At 52.4% G+C, this 13,680-nt stretch overlaps 1 protein-coding gene across 1 annotated transcript in view; it reads right to left on the reverse strand.

The window, feature by feature from the left end:
- Positions 1 to 13,680, reverse strand: part of ATP10A (ATPase phospholipid transporting 10A (putative)) — a 1,364,682-nt gene that overhangs the window by 543,797 nt on the left and 807,205 nt on the right. Inside the window, exon 6 of the mRNA XM_069636588.1 lies at positions 7,321 to 7,451. Within this exon, the coding sequence (XP_069492689.1) occupies positions 7,321 to 7,451 (131 nt within the window). The remainder of the gene's footprint in view (positions 1 to 7,320; positions 7,452 to 13,680) is intronic.

Here is a 13,680-nt window from a genome sequence, read left to right on the forward strand (position 1 = left end):
CGGCAGGGGACGATGATCTTGCTGAGCACTTGCCGTTTTTGTAGCACTTCTGTCGGTAGAATGTTTAAGCAAAACCTCAAAAAGAAATCACGATAACAAGTAGAGAGGCAAGGAGTTGATGCTCCGTCATCCCAAGATATGCTGGATAGACAATTTATATTTAGATGTCAAAGCTTGTGTTTGTATCCAGTCATATTCTTTTAATTTCTTCTTTACTTTGTCAGGATTATTTATCAGAAGCTCGAAGGTGGCCCCAATAGCAACCAGCCGCGTTGCTCAGATCTTTTGCCATTTTGAAAGCAACGGTTCAGTGCTTAAACCTACTGCCTTTGGAACAAGTTACTTAACTGTAACTGTTGTTCTTCAGCATGGGTCTGGCATGGATTGACATGCTCATGAATATTCCCCGTCGTCAGGCCGGGAATCCTCGGTACAGAAAAAAATCAGTATCAGTTTCGTTTCTGATCTGTCTTTCTTAGTAGTAACCAATCACTGGTTTCTGGGTCATACTGCCCCCAGCCAATGACTGCCCTGTCCCTAAGCCCCGCCTCTGGCAGCCATCCTCAGATTTGATAGCACGTAAAGTGGCAGTATGACCAAGTGAAGAGCCACAGAAGGGTAGGCGGGAGGGTTTGCATGTGAATCCATGCCAGACCCATGCTGGAGAACAACAGTTACAGGTAAGTAACTTGTTCCTTCTCCAGCATGGGGTCTGGCATGGATTCACATGCTCATGAATAAGAGAATACATAGCAGTACACACATGCACAACCACGGGAGGTGGCAACAGGCTCAACATTAAGCAATACAACAACTCAACATTAAGCATCTCTTACCACCTCACCAGGCTCACCTTAAGCAAACAAGTTGCTCAGCACTGCTTTGCCGACCCTGGACTCCTCCCTGGAGTCCCGATCGACGCAGTAGAATCTTGTGAAGGTGTGCGTCGACCTCCACGTCGCACCCCTGTAGATGACCAGCAGGGGCACACCAGACACGAACGCCGTGGAAGCAGCGATCACTCTGGTCGAATGGGCTCTCGGACGACCGGGCAGCGGTCGGTTTGCCAACCGGTGAGAGTGCACGATGCAGCCGGAGAGCCATCTGGAAATGGAAGTCTTTGAGAGAGACTTCCCTTGATTCACAGTCCCAAAGTTCACAAACAGCTGTGATGTCTTCTGAAAACTCTTTGTGCGGTCCACGTAGAACTTCAGCGCTCTAGCTACGTCCAGCGAGTGCAGAGTCCTTTCAGCCGGTGACGAAGGAGACGGGAAGCAAACTGGCAACAGCAATGGTTCGTTGAGGTGGAAGTCCGACGGCACCTTGGGCATGAAGGAGGGGTGCGTCCTCAGCACCACCCTCGTGTCGTGAAACGTCAAGTATTGCAGCTTGCAAGATGGGGCCTGGATCTCTCCCACTCATCGTGCGGAGGTGATGGCCACGAGAAACACTGTCTTCCACGACAGAAACTTCAACAGTGCCGAATGCATAGGCTCAAATGGGGGCCCCCATCAGAGCGCCCACGCCGGGGCAGAGGCCTTCACCGGCGGGAATGATCGGAACAACCCTTTCATAAATTCCTTCACCAGCGATGAGACCACAAGGACGCCCGTCCCGTAGTTCTGGTGTATCGTGAGATGGCGGCCAGATGTATCTTGATGGAAGCGTGAGCTAGTCCAGCCTTGGCCAATGACAGTAGGTACGGCAATACTTGAGGGGCCGTAATCCGCAGAGGGTTAATCTTCTGTGCACGGCACCAGACAGAGAACCTCTTCCATTTATGTCCGTAGCATTTGAGAGTTGAGGACACCCTGGCCTTTGCAAGAACCTCTCTGCAGTCGGCCGGGATGTCGTACCCTCCAAACTCTAGTGCTGCAGGAGCCAGGCCTGCAAGTTCAGCGACTCTGGGTTGTGGTGAAGAATGGCGCCTCCTTCTCTAGAGAGAAGATCTGCGTCCGTCGACAGCTTGACTGGTGTGGACGTTGACAAGTCCAGAAGGTCCGGGAACCAGATCTGTCTCAGCCACGCCGGTGCGACGAGGATCATCCTGCACCGGGACCTCTTGAGCTGGTTGATGAGCCGTAGATGCAACGGCAGTGGAGGGAACGCATAAAGAAATAGGCCGTCCCAGGGAAACGAGAAAGCATCGCCCATGCTCCTCGGCTGGGGGAAACCTGCTGGCGAACCTCCGGCACTTGGAATTTGTCGCCGTCGCAAAGAGATCGATTTGGGGTTCGCCCCATTATCGGAAGAGTCGATCCACGTGATCCTGGCGTAGTTCCCACTCATGGCACGAGCGCAGCTCTCTGCTGAGTGAGTCGGCGATCGTGTTTTTTATTCCTGCCAGATGAAGAGGCACCAGAAACATCCCTTGGGCGACAGCCCAATGCCACAGATCCTGGGCTTCCTTGGATAGCCCTCCTCCAGCTGTCCCAGCACGTGCTGGAAGGTGACCATCCGGAACGTCTGTGCCTTGATGTCCTTGTTCAGTCGTCGCAGGTCCAGGATGGGGCGCCATCCTCCTGTCTTCTTTTTTACGAGGAAGTACCTTGTGTAAACTCCGGAGCCCGAAGCCTCTTTGGGACGAGCTCGATGGCACCCTTCTTGAGCATCGCCCTTACTTCCAACAGTAGTAGAGGGACGTGATTTTCCTTCCTGGCCATGGGTGGAACGCGAGGGCACTTCTGAAACTCGAGGGCGTGCCCTTGGGCCAGGGTGTCCAGCACCCAACGGTCGGTGGAGATGGACTCCCACATGCTGACGAACCTCGCCAGCCGGCCTCCCACCGGGGTGCTTCGGTGGGGGCCCGACCCCACGGTCGGTCACGGTCGGTTCAATCTTGTTTGGAGGCCGCCTTGCCTCCTTGACCTCCCTGTTGACGACGGGCACCACCTGACTTGCCGCGTCCCCTGTAGGCTTCCTGGGACGAAAATCTTGTCGCTTGGCGGTACGTGGAGGAGCCACTGCCGGATCCCTTGGAGGCACCTTGTCTGCCTCCGGAGCTCCGAAAGGACGGCCTTCGTTGTTGGAGCACTCCCAGTGCCCGGGCTGTCTCCATGTCTGTCTTGATGGCCTGAAGGCACTCATCAACCGCCTTCCCAAACAGGTTGTTCCCGTCGAAGGGCATGTCCAAAACCTTGGTTTGTACGTCCTGGCGGAAATCCGTCACCTTGAGCCATCCTCGTCATATCAGGCAAACGCTGTTGCCCAACTGACGGAAACTGGTGTCAGCAATGTCCGTTGCCACCGTGATGGCGTGGTCCGAAGCAATCTCTCCTTCCTGTAGGATTTCAAGGGCCTCAGCCCTTTTGGCGTCCGGAAGGAAGTCCAACAGATGGGTGATTTTGAACCACCTGTCGTAGCGGGCTACGATAGCCAGGGTGTTGGCCGCCTTGATAGTCGTTGCTGCGGATGAGATGACCCGTCATCCCATCGTGTCCAGCTTCCTGCCCTCGCCGTCCGGCGGGGAAGTTGATGTCGAGGCCGATGCCCCCCCCCAGCTTTCTTCTTTGCTGCCGCCGAGACGACCGAATCTGGGGTAGGTTGCGCCCAAAGGCACAAGGGGGCAGCATGGGGGGCCCGGTCCTTCTTTGCCGGCCCCGTGGCAGGGTTATTGAGGAGGGCGAGCCCCTCATCCCAGATGTCATCAAGAAGTGGTACGGCGAGGACCGTCTTCCTTTTAGCCTTGCGCCGTTGGTAAAGGAACCCTTCCTTCTTCTCTTCTGGGCAGAGCTGGAAGAGCTCGGATGCCCTGGAAATCATGGCATGAAAGGATTCAATCTCGTCGGGCGGGGACGCCCGAGCAGGGGACGACAGGAGACCCGTCCTGTCGTCGCCTCCGTCGTCATCTGTACCTGTCGTAGCCGTGTCCGTGCCTGTATCATCCCCATGGGTAGTAGACCGGGGGGAAGGCAGAGCAGGCCGCAGAGGTGGCAAAGGATGCGCCGTCGTCCTCTTATGCGGTGGACTTTCCGAAGGTCCCGGCTCTGGTTCCCCCGTCGGGTCTGGCTCAGGTACCTCCGTCGGGGGAGGGGCAACCTTGTCCTCATCTCCGAGCATAAGGACTGAATCGCTGACAAAATGGCCGCCGAAGTGTCCTGCGGTGCCGGAAACGACGGGCGCGAGGGCTCTTGAGGAACCTAGTCGGCGACGTTGTTGCCCTCGTCGGGATCCCTCCCGATGGGCTGGGCCTCTTCCACGACTTCGATGAGCTCTTCTTCAGAGGTCGTGTCCGTATCCACGATGGCCACCTGCCCCTCCCCCACCTTTTCCAACGAGGACTTTGTGGGGGTCTTCTCAATGGGCCTGAAATACGACTCCCTCCGCGGTGGCAGGGAGACTCTGGGTCCTGAGGTCGCCTCCACTGGCGTAGCCTCCACAGGCTGAGCCAGGGCCGCTGCGACATCCTCAATCGAGGTCTTAGCAGGGTGAATTAAGGTCATCGTCACCTTCTGTACGCCTAGGGCCTTCACCTTGGGGGAGGGTCCGAGCCTCGCTCCCCCTCTGCCGGAATCTTCGAGATCGACAGGGGCCTCTCCAGAAGCTTCGCCGGGTTCTCAGACTTCCTCTTACACGAGCCAGAGCATTGGCTCGTGGTTGATGGCGCCGGGAAGGATGCGTCCTGCCTGGCAGCCAAGGAGCCCGACCGTTCGGCTCTCCCGGTGCCCGCGGACTCGCGGTGCTTCGCCTTTTGTTGGGCCCCTGTCGCCGAGGCGCCCTCACAGGATTTAGAAGACCGCTCGGACTTCTTTTTCTTCTTCTCGCCTGACGGGCTCTTTCCTTCCAGCCAGTTGGCGAGACGGAGGTGGCGATCCTTATTGGCCCGCTCCGACATGTTCCCACAAAACGCACAGTTCTTCTCCGTGTGCGTCTTGACCTCATGGAGACAGTAGAGGCATAACGAATGCTCGTCCTCCTTGAAAACATTCTGAAGCTGGCATCCAGGGCAGGTCCTGAACAGCTTCCCGGGCGTCGAGCTTCCTTTGTCCTGGGCCATGTCCAGGGTAGGCCTTGGAACTTCTGGAAACCTCCAAAAGCGTAACTCGACGAAATCTTCACCCTTTGAGGGGTGTAGAAAACTCCAAAACAGATCCCCGTTGATCGGATGTAGAAACGGTGGAGCTTGAGGCTCTATTTAACCGAAAAATGAGAAAAATCTCCTGAAAAAGCGCGACAACGCAGCAAAAGCTTGAGAGCTACAGCACGAGGACTCCCAACACTTGAACGTGCGGTAAAAATCTGAGGATGGCTGCCAGAGGCGGGGCTTAGGGAGAGGGCAGTCATTGGCTGGGGGCAGTATGACCCAGAGACCAGTGATTGGTTACTACTAAGAAAGACAGATCAGAAACGAAACTGATACTGATTTTTTTCTATACCGAGGATTCCCGGCCTGACGACGGGGAATATTCATGAGCATGTGAATCCATGCAAACCCCATGCTTGGAGTCCTAGTTCATAATGGATTGAAGCCATAGTTAGGCTATTTGGTAGCCTTAGAACATGTCTCCAGAACAGACCCTCCAGCATTGGCCATGTCATCCAGGATAGATTCAGGAGGGACAACTTTTTCATTGAAGAAAGATAACTGGCATATGCCCCATATCGAGTTAGTATGGTCTGGCCCTGACAAGCCAGTCTTGTGGATTGTGTTCTTAATACCTCATACCATTCTCACTCGTTTATATTTCTATTGAACTGAACGCCTTGATAGCACAATGATTTTACCTTAGCCAGCTTCTCAGACCCAATCTTCCGGCTAAACCCAGCTGCTGTTTTTCTAGGGCACTTCGAGAGGCTCGATAGTTCCAACTTAAATGTCTTCTTTGTGTTTATGCAGAGGTCGTTTACCATGGTATACTTCGTAAACATATTTATTCTTCTTTGAAGGCCAATGGGAGTTTTGTCGATGAGGACCAAGTCGTTAGCGTATAGGATCCATGGCACAGGTTCCGCTTAGATCTTGGGGGGGTGGAGGGAGAGAGGGAAGCACACACCTGTGTTTGACCATTCTGCATATCTGAGATGTAGAGATTAAATAGGGTTGCACGTAACAGGCAACCTTGTTTCAGCCCACGATACGTGTTGATTTTTTCTGTCAGATGTGGACATCTTTGTGGACATCCTCCCCTCGATAGATGTGTCGGAGTAGAGTGTTATGATGGGATTTAGCAGCTCTTCTCGGCATTGCCAGGTCCGGGGTTTCAGCAAGAGCTTCTCTTGGTTGACACGATCGAATGCCTGTTCAAGGTCGATAAAGGCCAGACAGTAGCATATTTTTGCTCTATTGCTTTTAGTTTTATGAGATTCAGGACTAGGAGGTTTAGGGAGGTGCCAATTCCTTTGAGGAATCCAGTTTGTCTGATGTCGCAGCGACCTGCCCATAAATTCAAATCGCGAAGCAAGACAGATTTAAAGAGTTTGCCCATGATGTCTAAAAGGGCGATAGGGCGGTAATTTCGTGGCTCTGTTCCGACTCCTTTATAATAAAATAAAATAAATAAAAGAAATCGGTATCATCGCTCATCTCCAAGATAGAGGGACTGTGTTGAATCGTTTCATCTGATTAAACAAAAGGAGGATACATTTTGCCCAGGGCCATAGGCTTCTTTGAGCATCATATTTGTCAAGCAATCAGGCCCTGGGGCACACAAAACATTCTGATTTTTTTAGTCAAGTTCTGGATGCCTTCCAAGGTAATTCATTTATTAATTTGTGGAATGTTTTATCTCATGTAGAGAATTCCCAGATACTATTGGTGGAGCTCATAAGCCTCACGGTCCACTTTGGGCTGCACACTAGGTTTGATCCCCCAAAATTCGAGCCTCATCCTCCACTGCACCGTTTCTTAGACCCCTCTCTGAGCAATCCAAGCTTTGGCAAACAATCCTCACCTTCTCCCAACATTTGCAGAGATAAGTCCCATGGCATTGGCAAAGGATTCTAGGAACAGAGTCTCTGTCATCTGACCCAAAGTGGAAGACGGACCACTTTGGCACCAAAGTCAATAACAGATTGTAAACAAGTCTGCCTTTATTTCAAGCAGCCTTTAACATTTAAAAGAAAAAAAAGACATTGAGGTTTTATAATCGCACTGCCTGCCGTAGACCAGCCTCTATGCGCAAAACCAAATTTCAAACCAGTGATGCTGTGGCATCTTGTTTCCAAAACAGATGCTTTGCCCCTTAGCTATCCTCCCAACCCACTACTGACGTCCAGTCAATTCCTAGTACATCATAACCAGAATCACTGAAGTAGCGATACAATTGAACCCAGTACTGGGATGTCTAAATGCCAATTTTTAACATGGAAAATGTACTGTACCTGAAACACTATAATCATTGTAAAAAACAAATAGATTGCAGACAGCACTGGGGACATGTAGTTGCCATCAAATCCTCGCACATCAAACACAGGCCGCTTTTCTCCATAATGCCACACCCACAGTCCATGACCTACAAAATAAAGTGAAATACATTACAATAAACATTGGTTCACCAAACACTAAGCTCCACTAAGCTTACATGTTCAGAGCTATTTAAGGCTCACTATTTATTGCATGTCACAGTAAATTATGCAAAAGGGCGCGGCCTGCACAGGGCAGCAGTTTACAAATGTGCACTTAAGCCGGGCACGTTTTTGCAACACATCAGATCAGCTTCAGAGGTTGCCAACAAAAGGAGGTTCCAGAGGAGGCATTTGGATTAATTTCAATAGCAAACATTTGTAGCGGGGGTACCAAAAAAAAGAAAAATGTAACATGCAGATGTGACTACATGAATCTTAAAAATGGAAACAGAGGTAAAAGGAGAGGCGAGTTGAACATGATTGGCTAATTGTCCATGTACATATTGCACCAGCATTGGTGCTGAGGAGTGCAGTGGATGTGTAGTGATTTGGTGATTGTCAATTAGAACAGTGGCATTCAAATGTTTTCCCCTTTGAGCAAAATATTGTTTTTGGATCCCACACCTATAGGTTAGCTCTCCTAAAAGGTCCAAAGGATGCCCAGGGTCTTTAAAATATAAGCAGGTGGTCTACTGATTATATTCTATTATTAAGAGCAGTCACAGTAATCCTTTTTAATATTTAAAAAAGGCATCCTAATCCCTCTTTTTTTTAACTTTGTTTATTTTAAATCAAGGCAGGTTGACAAATGCACAGCACATTAAGCAAAAACATAGGCATGTTGAATCCCAAATATTTTGCTAAAAAGTCTCTTCCCCCCACCTCCCATTCCCCTGGCCAAGTCCCTCAGTCCCCGGTCGTCCGCCTTGTGCTCCATTGTCTGTGTCAGGTTCGGGGCTGTCCAGATCCTTCAGAGTCCACCGAGCTTTAATGGGTTTGTAGGTCAGGGCGGGGAAACGCATGTCATACTCCAGGACTGGGGCCCAGGCGTTCTGGAATCAGTGGAGGACTCCTGCTCTTGCTGCCGTCACCTTTTCTGCAATCAATATGTCCCAGAGCTTTGTCCACCACTGGGCTATAAGGGGTCCTTCTGGGGACTTCCAAGAGCGGGCCAGCACCGTTTTCCCGGCCAGCAAACATTGGGTCAGTAACTTTGCCCTCTTTCCAGCGCGTGGGTAAATCCCAGGGACCGTTACCCCCAAGAGCACTGGCTCTGGTTCCAGCAGAATCGCTGTTCCGGTGACTTCTGCGATGGTTTCCAGGCATAGTTTCCAGAATTGCTGGGACTTCGGACATGTCCACCACATGTGGAAGAACGAGCCCGGGTGACCGCAACCTCTCCAGCAAGAGTGGTCCTCCAATTGGGGGTTCATGTGATGGAGTCTAAGGCGGGGGTTACTACCACCATAGCATAATTTTGTATGCACATTCCCTGTTAGTGATGCAGGAGGACGAGGTGCGTGTTCGGGTCAAGATGTCCCCCCCAGGTCTGGTCCTCTGTAGGGTGTCCCAGGTCTGCCTCCCATTGAGGCATGCAACGAGTCCTTGTGCTTAGAAAGTCACCCAGGAAGCGCCTGTATAGGGTGGACACTCTCCCCCGCGCCGGAAGGTCCTTGAGAGTCAGTTCCAGGGCGGTGGGGGGGCGCGTTGCCGCCTGCAGGGTTTGGGGGTGTGAGCACCAGTGGCGCAATTGGATATAGGTAAATCTGTCCCTTTCCTGGAGTTGGAACTTAATTTTACATTGCTCAAATGTAATGTAAGGGGTACCTCTCCCGCATATAGCTGGTTTATAGTCTCCAGGCCGCCCCTTATCCAGTTTCGAAAATTGCGGTTCGCTCCAGGTGAGAAAGCCGGATTGTGAAATATCGGGGATTGAGGGCTGAGACCTCTCGGTACCCCCTTTCGTTTCAGGGCCCAGTCCCAGGAGCTTAGAGTGTGTTGAGTTGCTAGGCGGAGGTCCCCCCAGTGTGTTCTGAGAGGGGGCGGGATGTGTGGTAGGAAACGTAGGGGTAAAGGCACTCGTGCCTGCTCCAGTTCTACCCATCTAGGGCGGTTTGTGACCGTTTGCCATGCGTGGATCTGTGCTAGTTGGGCCGCCACTCTGTAAACCTGTAGGTCCGGGACCCCTAGCCCTCCCAGTTTGGAGCTTCCCAGAAGTGTATTAAGGGGGATTCGCGCCTTCTTACCTCTCCAGATAAATTTCAGCATCTTTCGCTGTAGGTCTCGAAGGGTTGGGGCGGGGATTGCACACTGGGAGGGAGGCATAGGGGAACCTCGGAAGGAGGTTCATCTTGCAAGCTGTTACACGTCCCAGTAGCGAGATTTCCTGGGTCGTCCAACGTTCAAGTCGCCTTCCAGTTCTTTGAACAACCGGGGAAAGTTAGCTTTATATGTGTCTTTCGGGTATGCCGGAATGTAGACTCCTAGGTATGGGATTGCCTTAATTTCCCACTTGACTGGGCACATTTTAGCTAGAATTTCCTGTTCTCCCGGGGTGAGGCCAACGCACATGGCCGTTGATTTAGAGAACTTTACTAACAAGCCTGACACCTCTCCGTAGCTAGCCATTTCTCTCAGTGCATGCTTCAGGGATGAGCGAGCCTCCGAGATCATGAGCAGAACATCATCGGCGTATAGGGCAATTTTGTGTTGCGAGGGGCCGCCTTGTGGGCCTTTGATCCGCTCGTTTCGCCTAATTCTCTCGGCGAAGGGCTCCATGGTGAGCGCGAAGAGAAGGGGCGACAATGGGCAGCCCTGCCTGGTTCCACATGACAGGGGGATCGGAGCCGAGCTGTGTCCGTTGATCCTCAGGAGGGTCTTCGGTCCCTTATAATTGGCCAGGACCATTGTTTGAAATGCTGTTCCGAAACCAAAGGCCTCTAAAGTGTGTCTCATGAAAGCCCAGTCCACCCTGTCAAATGCCTTGGCCGCGTCCAGGGCCAATAGAACCAATTTCTGGGCGTTCCGGGAGGCGAGGTCCACCAGGTTTAGGGTTCTCCGAATGTTATCCCCTGCTGCCCGGTGTAGGATGAAGCCTGCCTGATCCGGGTGAATGATCTCTGGCAGGACGCGACTCAGACGATTCGCCAAGATCTTAGAGTATAGGTTCGCGTCTATGTTTAGTAGTGCTATTGGTCTATATGAGGTCAGGTATCTTGGATCTTTCCCTGGCTTGGGTAGGAGGATGGTAGTTGATTCCTGCACAGAGGGGGTGATCGAGCCTGTCTCCCTGAAGGAGTTGAAAAGTGTCACCAGGGGAGGAGTTAGCTGGGGTCTGAATAGTTTGTAGAACCTGGCCGAGAATCTGTCGGGCCCGGCGCTCGTGTCTTGAGTGACTTAATGGCGTCTTCTATCTCTTCCCCTGAAATGGGCGCCTCCAATTTTCCACGTGCTATGTCGGGGAGTTGAGGCAGCGCTGCCTTTTGTAAGTACTCCATTTGCTGCGATGAGTTCCGTGGGGTAGCTGTCATGACCTGGGTGAGGTGATCCACTGCTAGTTGTTGTTTTTGGAGTTCTGAGTATTGAATGACTCCCTTGGGGTCGCGCAGGCCAGCGATCCTGTTAGTTTGCCGCAATTTGGCCAGTTTGGCCACCAGGATTTTGTTTGCCTTGTTGTTCTTAGCATAGTATGATTGCTTGGCCTTGGCCAGGAGCAGTGCAGTTTGTTCCGCATAGTGAGCCTCTAACTTCTTCCTGGCTATGCGTAGGGCTCGCTGTGTCCTGGGGGGACCAGCCCTTCTTCTTGTGGACCTCCTCTGCTGCCCTAAACTGCTCCTCCAAGGCTATTCAGGTCTGTCGCCTGTTCCAGTGATAGGCCGCTCCCTGGGCGATCAAGGTGCCTCTGACCACCGCCTTCATGGCGTCCCAATTGTTCGCTACGGAGGCGTCTGAGGCTTGGTTTTCTTCCAAGAAGTCTTTGATTGCCCTTGCGATCTCGTCCCTAGTTGCCATGTTATTGAGAATTGGGTCATATAACATCTATCTGCGCAGTTTGCTGGGTTTAGGGTTCTGTGCTCGAATCTCCAGGATAACCGGGGCGTGGTCAGAGAGGGCTCTTGTGCCGATGGACACCTCCTTGACGAAGGCCAGGATTTGAGGGGAGGTCAGGAGGAGGTCAATCATTGAAAATGTTCGGTGGACGGACAAATAAAAGGAATAGTCTGTTTCGGTTGGATGGAGCACCCGCCAGGCGTCTACCACCTCCATGGATCTAAACAGCTGAAGGAGGCTTAGCGCCTGGGTGAAGTCGCTCGAGGTCGGGGGTGGGATTTGTCTTTCGTGGGATCTGGCACTCCGTTAAAGTCTCCTCCGATTATCGGTTGGCCTTCCACGAAGGGTGACAGGGAGGAGCCCAGTGAGTCACAGAAATTCGATTGGGCAGAGTTGGGAGCGTATACTGAGACGAAGGTGTACAGATCTCCCAGTAGGAGGCATTTGACTGCTATAAATCGGCCTTCTGGGCATGTTTTCGTTTCTAGTATTTGTGGGTTAAGATCCTTCCTGAAGAGAATCGCTGTGCCACCTTTCTTGGTTCCTCCTGAGGCAAAGAATTGGAGTGGGAATAAATGAGAGCGGAGCCGGCTAGTGTCCGCCAGTAACAGGTGGGTCTCTTGGAGCATGGCCACCGCCGCCTCCTCATCTTGGAGTTTTAATAGGACCGCCTTTCGTTTATTGTGAGAGTTCAGCCCATTGACATTTAGAGAGAGGAGTCTCAGGGTTTGGTGGTCCGGTGCCAGGTCACTCCCCGTCATTTGTGTTGGGGGGGGGGGGGTTGAAAGAGAGTGGGTCAACTGCCATTTCCGGTGTGAGCTAGGGCACTGCCATCCTGCACCTGAGGTTTTAACATGCACCTCCAACGGAAGGACGCAACTTCCATTAAAGAGTGGGCCGACATTGTGTGTGCGGACGCACTCTTGGCCAACTGGGCCAACTAGTAACTCGAAGGTTGTGTACCGCAGGGTTCCAAGGACCACGGGGTGAAACTGTCCTTGGCGTGGGTATGAGCCGTGGGCATGGCCCACCACCACCGTCGTTGCGCTTTATCTATTTAGTGATGAGCTCGCAGTTCCTTAATTGGAGGAAGTCGGAAGGTCCGAGTCCATTGCCGAGTAAATTTGTGAGACTTAGGTCCACCTCTGGTTACCTTCTCCTATTGTTCTGCTATATCTTGGACCATGAGGAGCGCCTGGGCTTCGGGGATGGGGGAGGTTCAGGGTCTCCAGCCGCGTCTAGGGTCGGTGAGGAGGCCTCCTTGGGTGGGGTCGGATTCATAATTTTATTTGCGTCCTCCATGTGACTAATTCGTCGTGTAGTGCCTTTGAATGTAAATTGCAACGCCGTCGGGAATAGCCATCTATATCGCACTTGTTGATCCTGGAGGAACAGTGCCAGGGGTCATAGGGCTCTTTTCTGAAGAGTGAGTAAAGAGAGATCTTGATAGATCTGAAGCGGTGTGCCCTGGAAGGAAAGCTCGTCTCCAGTGCGGCTAATCGCCGAGATGGCCTCCTTGGTCGTGAAGAAATGGACCCTGGTAATGTCTTCGGGCGGGAGGTCTGAGTCTACCCCCTGGCGTGGGTGCAGTCTGTGGGTTCGGTCCAGTAAAAGCTGGAATTTATCCAGGTCTGGGAGCAGAGCTTGGAAGAAGTTCCCAATGTATTCCGGTAGTTTTTTATATCGGGGATGGAGGACGGAACGCCTCGAATCCGGAGGTTATTACGACGCGCCCTGTTTTCCAGGTCCTCTTGTTTGAATTCTAAGATCTCATATTTGTCTTGTAGGGCATGAATGGATCGCCGGATTTCCCCCAGGGCGGACGTGTGATCTTGTGAACGTTCCTCAATCTCTCCCAGCCTCTGCTCCACCTCTGTAACCCTCTGGTCTGTCTGTTCTACCTTGGTAGTGAGTTCCGCTAGGCAGGAGCGAAATTCCGATTTAATGTCGGCCATGAATGCCACTAGGTCCCCTCTGGTAGCTAGGGCATCTTTTTCCTCTTGCTGCTTTTGTGGAGTGAGTTTAGAGGGGTCTTGCTTCTTGCTTTTGTCTGATGCGGTGAACATAGTGGCTATGTCCGAGCCGTTGCTGGGTTTTGTTTGTCTGAACATGGCGGTCACGCAGGGGCCCAGATCCGGGGGGGGGGTTTGAGGGGTTCTCCTGGGGGCACTTGGGTTGCAGAGTCAGATCCGGCAGAGTCTTGGGTATTGCTGGGCCGGTCGGTGACGCACCTCCAAGGATAGATATCGTGGGGCCTTGTCGCCCGTAGGGAAGAGCCGCGGGTCA

The sequence above is a fragment of the Ambystoma mexicanum genome, chromosome 7p (genome assembly GCF_040938575.1).
Source record: "Ambystoma mexicanum isolate Mex_15411 chromosome 7p, UKY_AmexF1_1, whole genome shotgun sequence".
Taxonomy (NCBI): Eukaryota; Metazoa; Chordata; class Amphibia; order Caudata; family Ambystomatidae; genus Ambystoma; species Ambystoma mexicanum.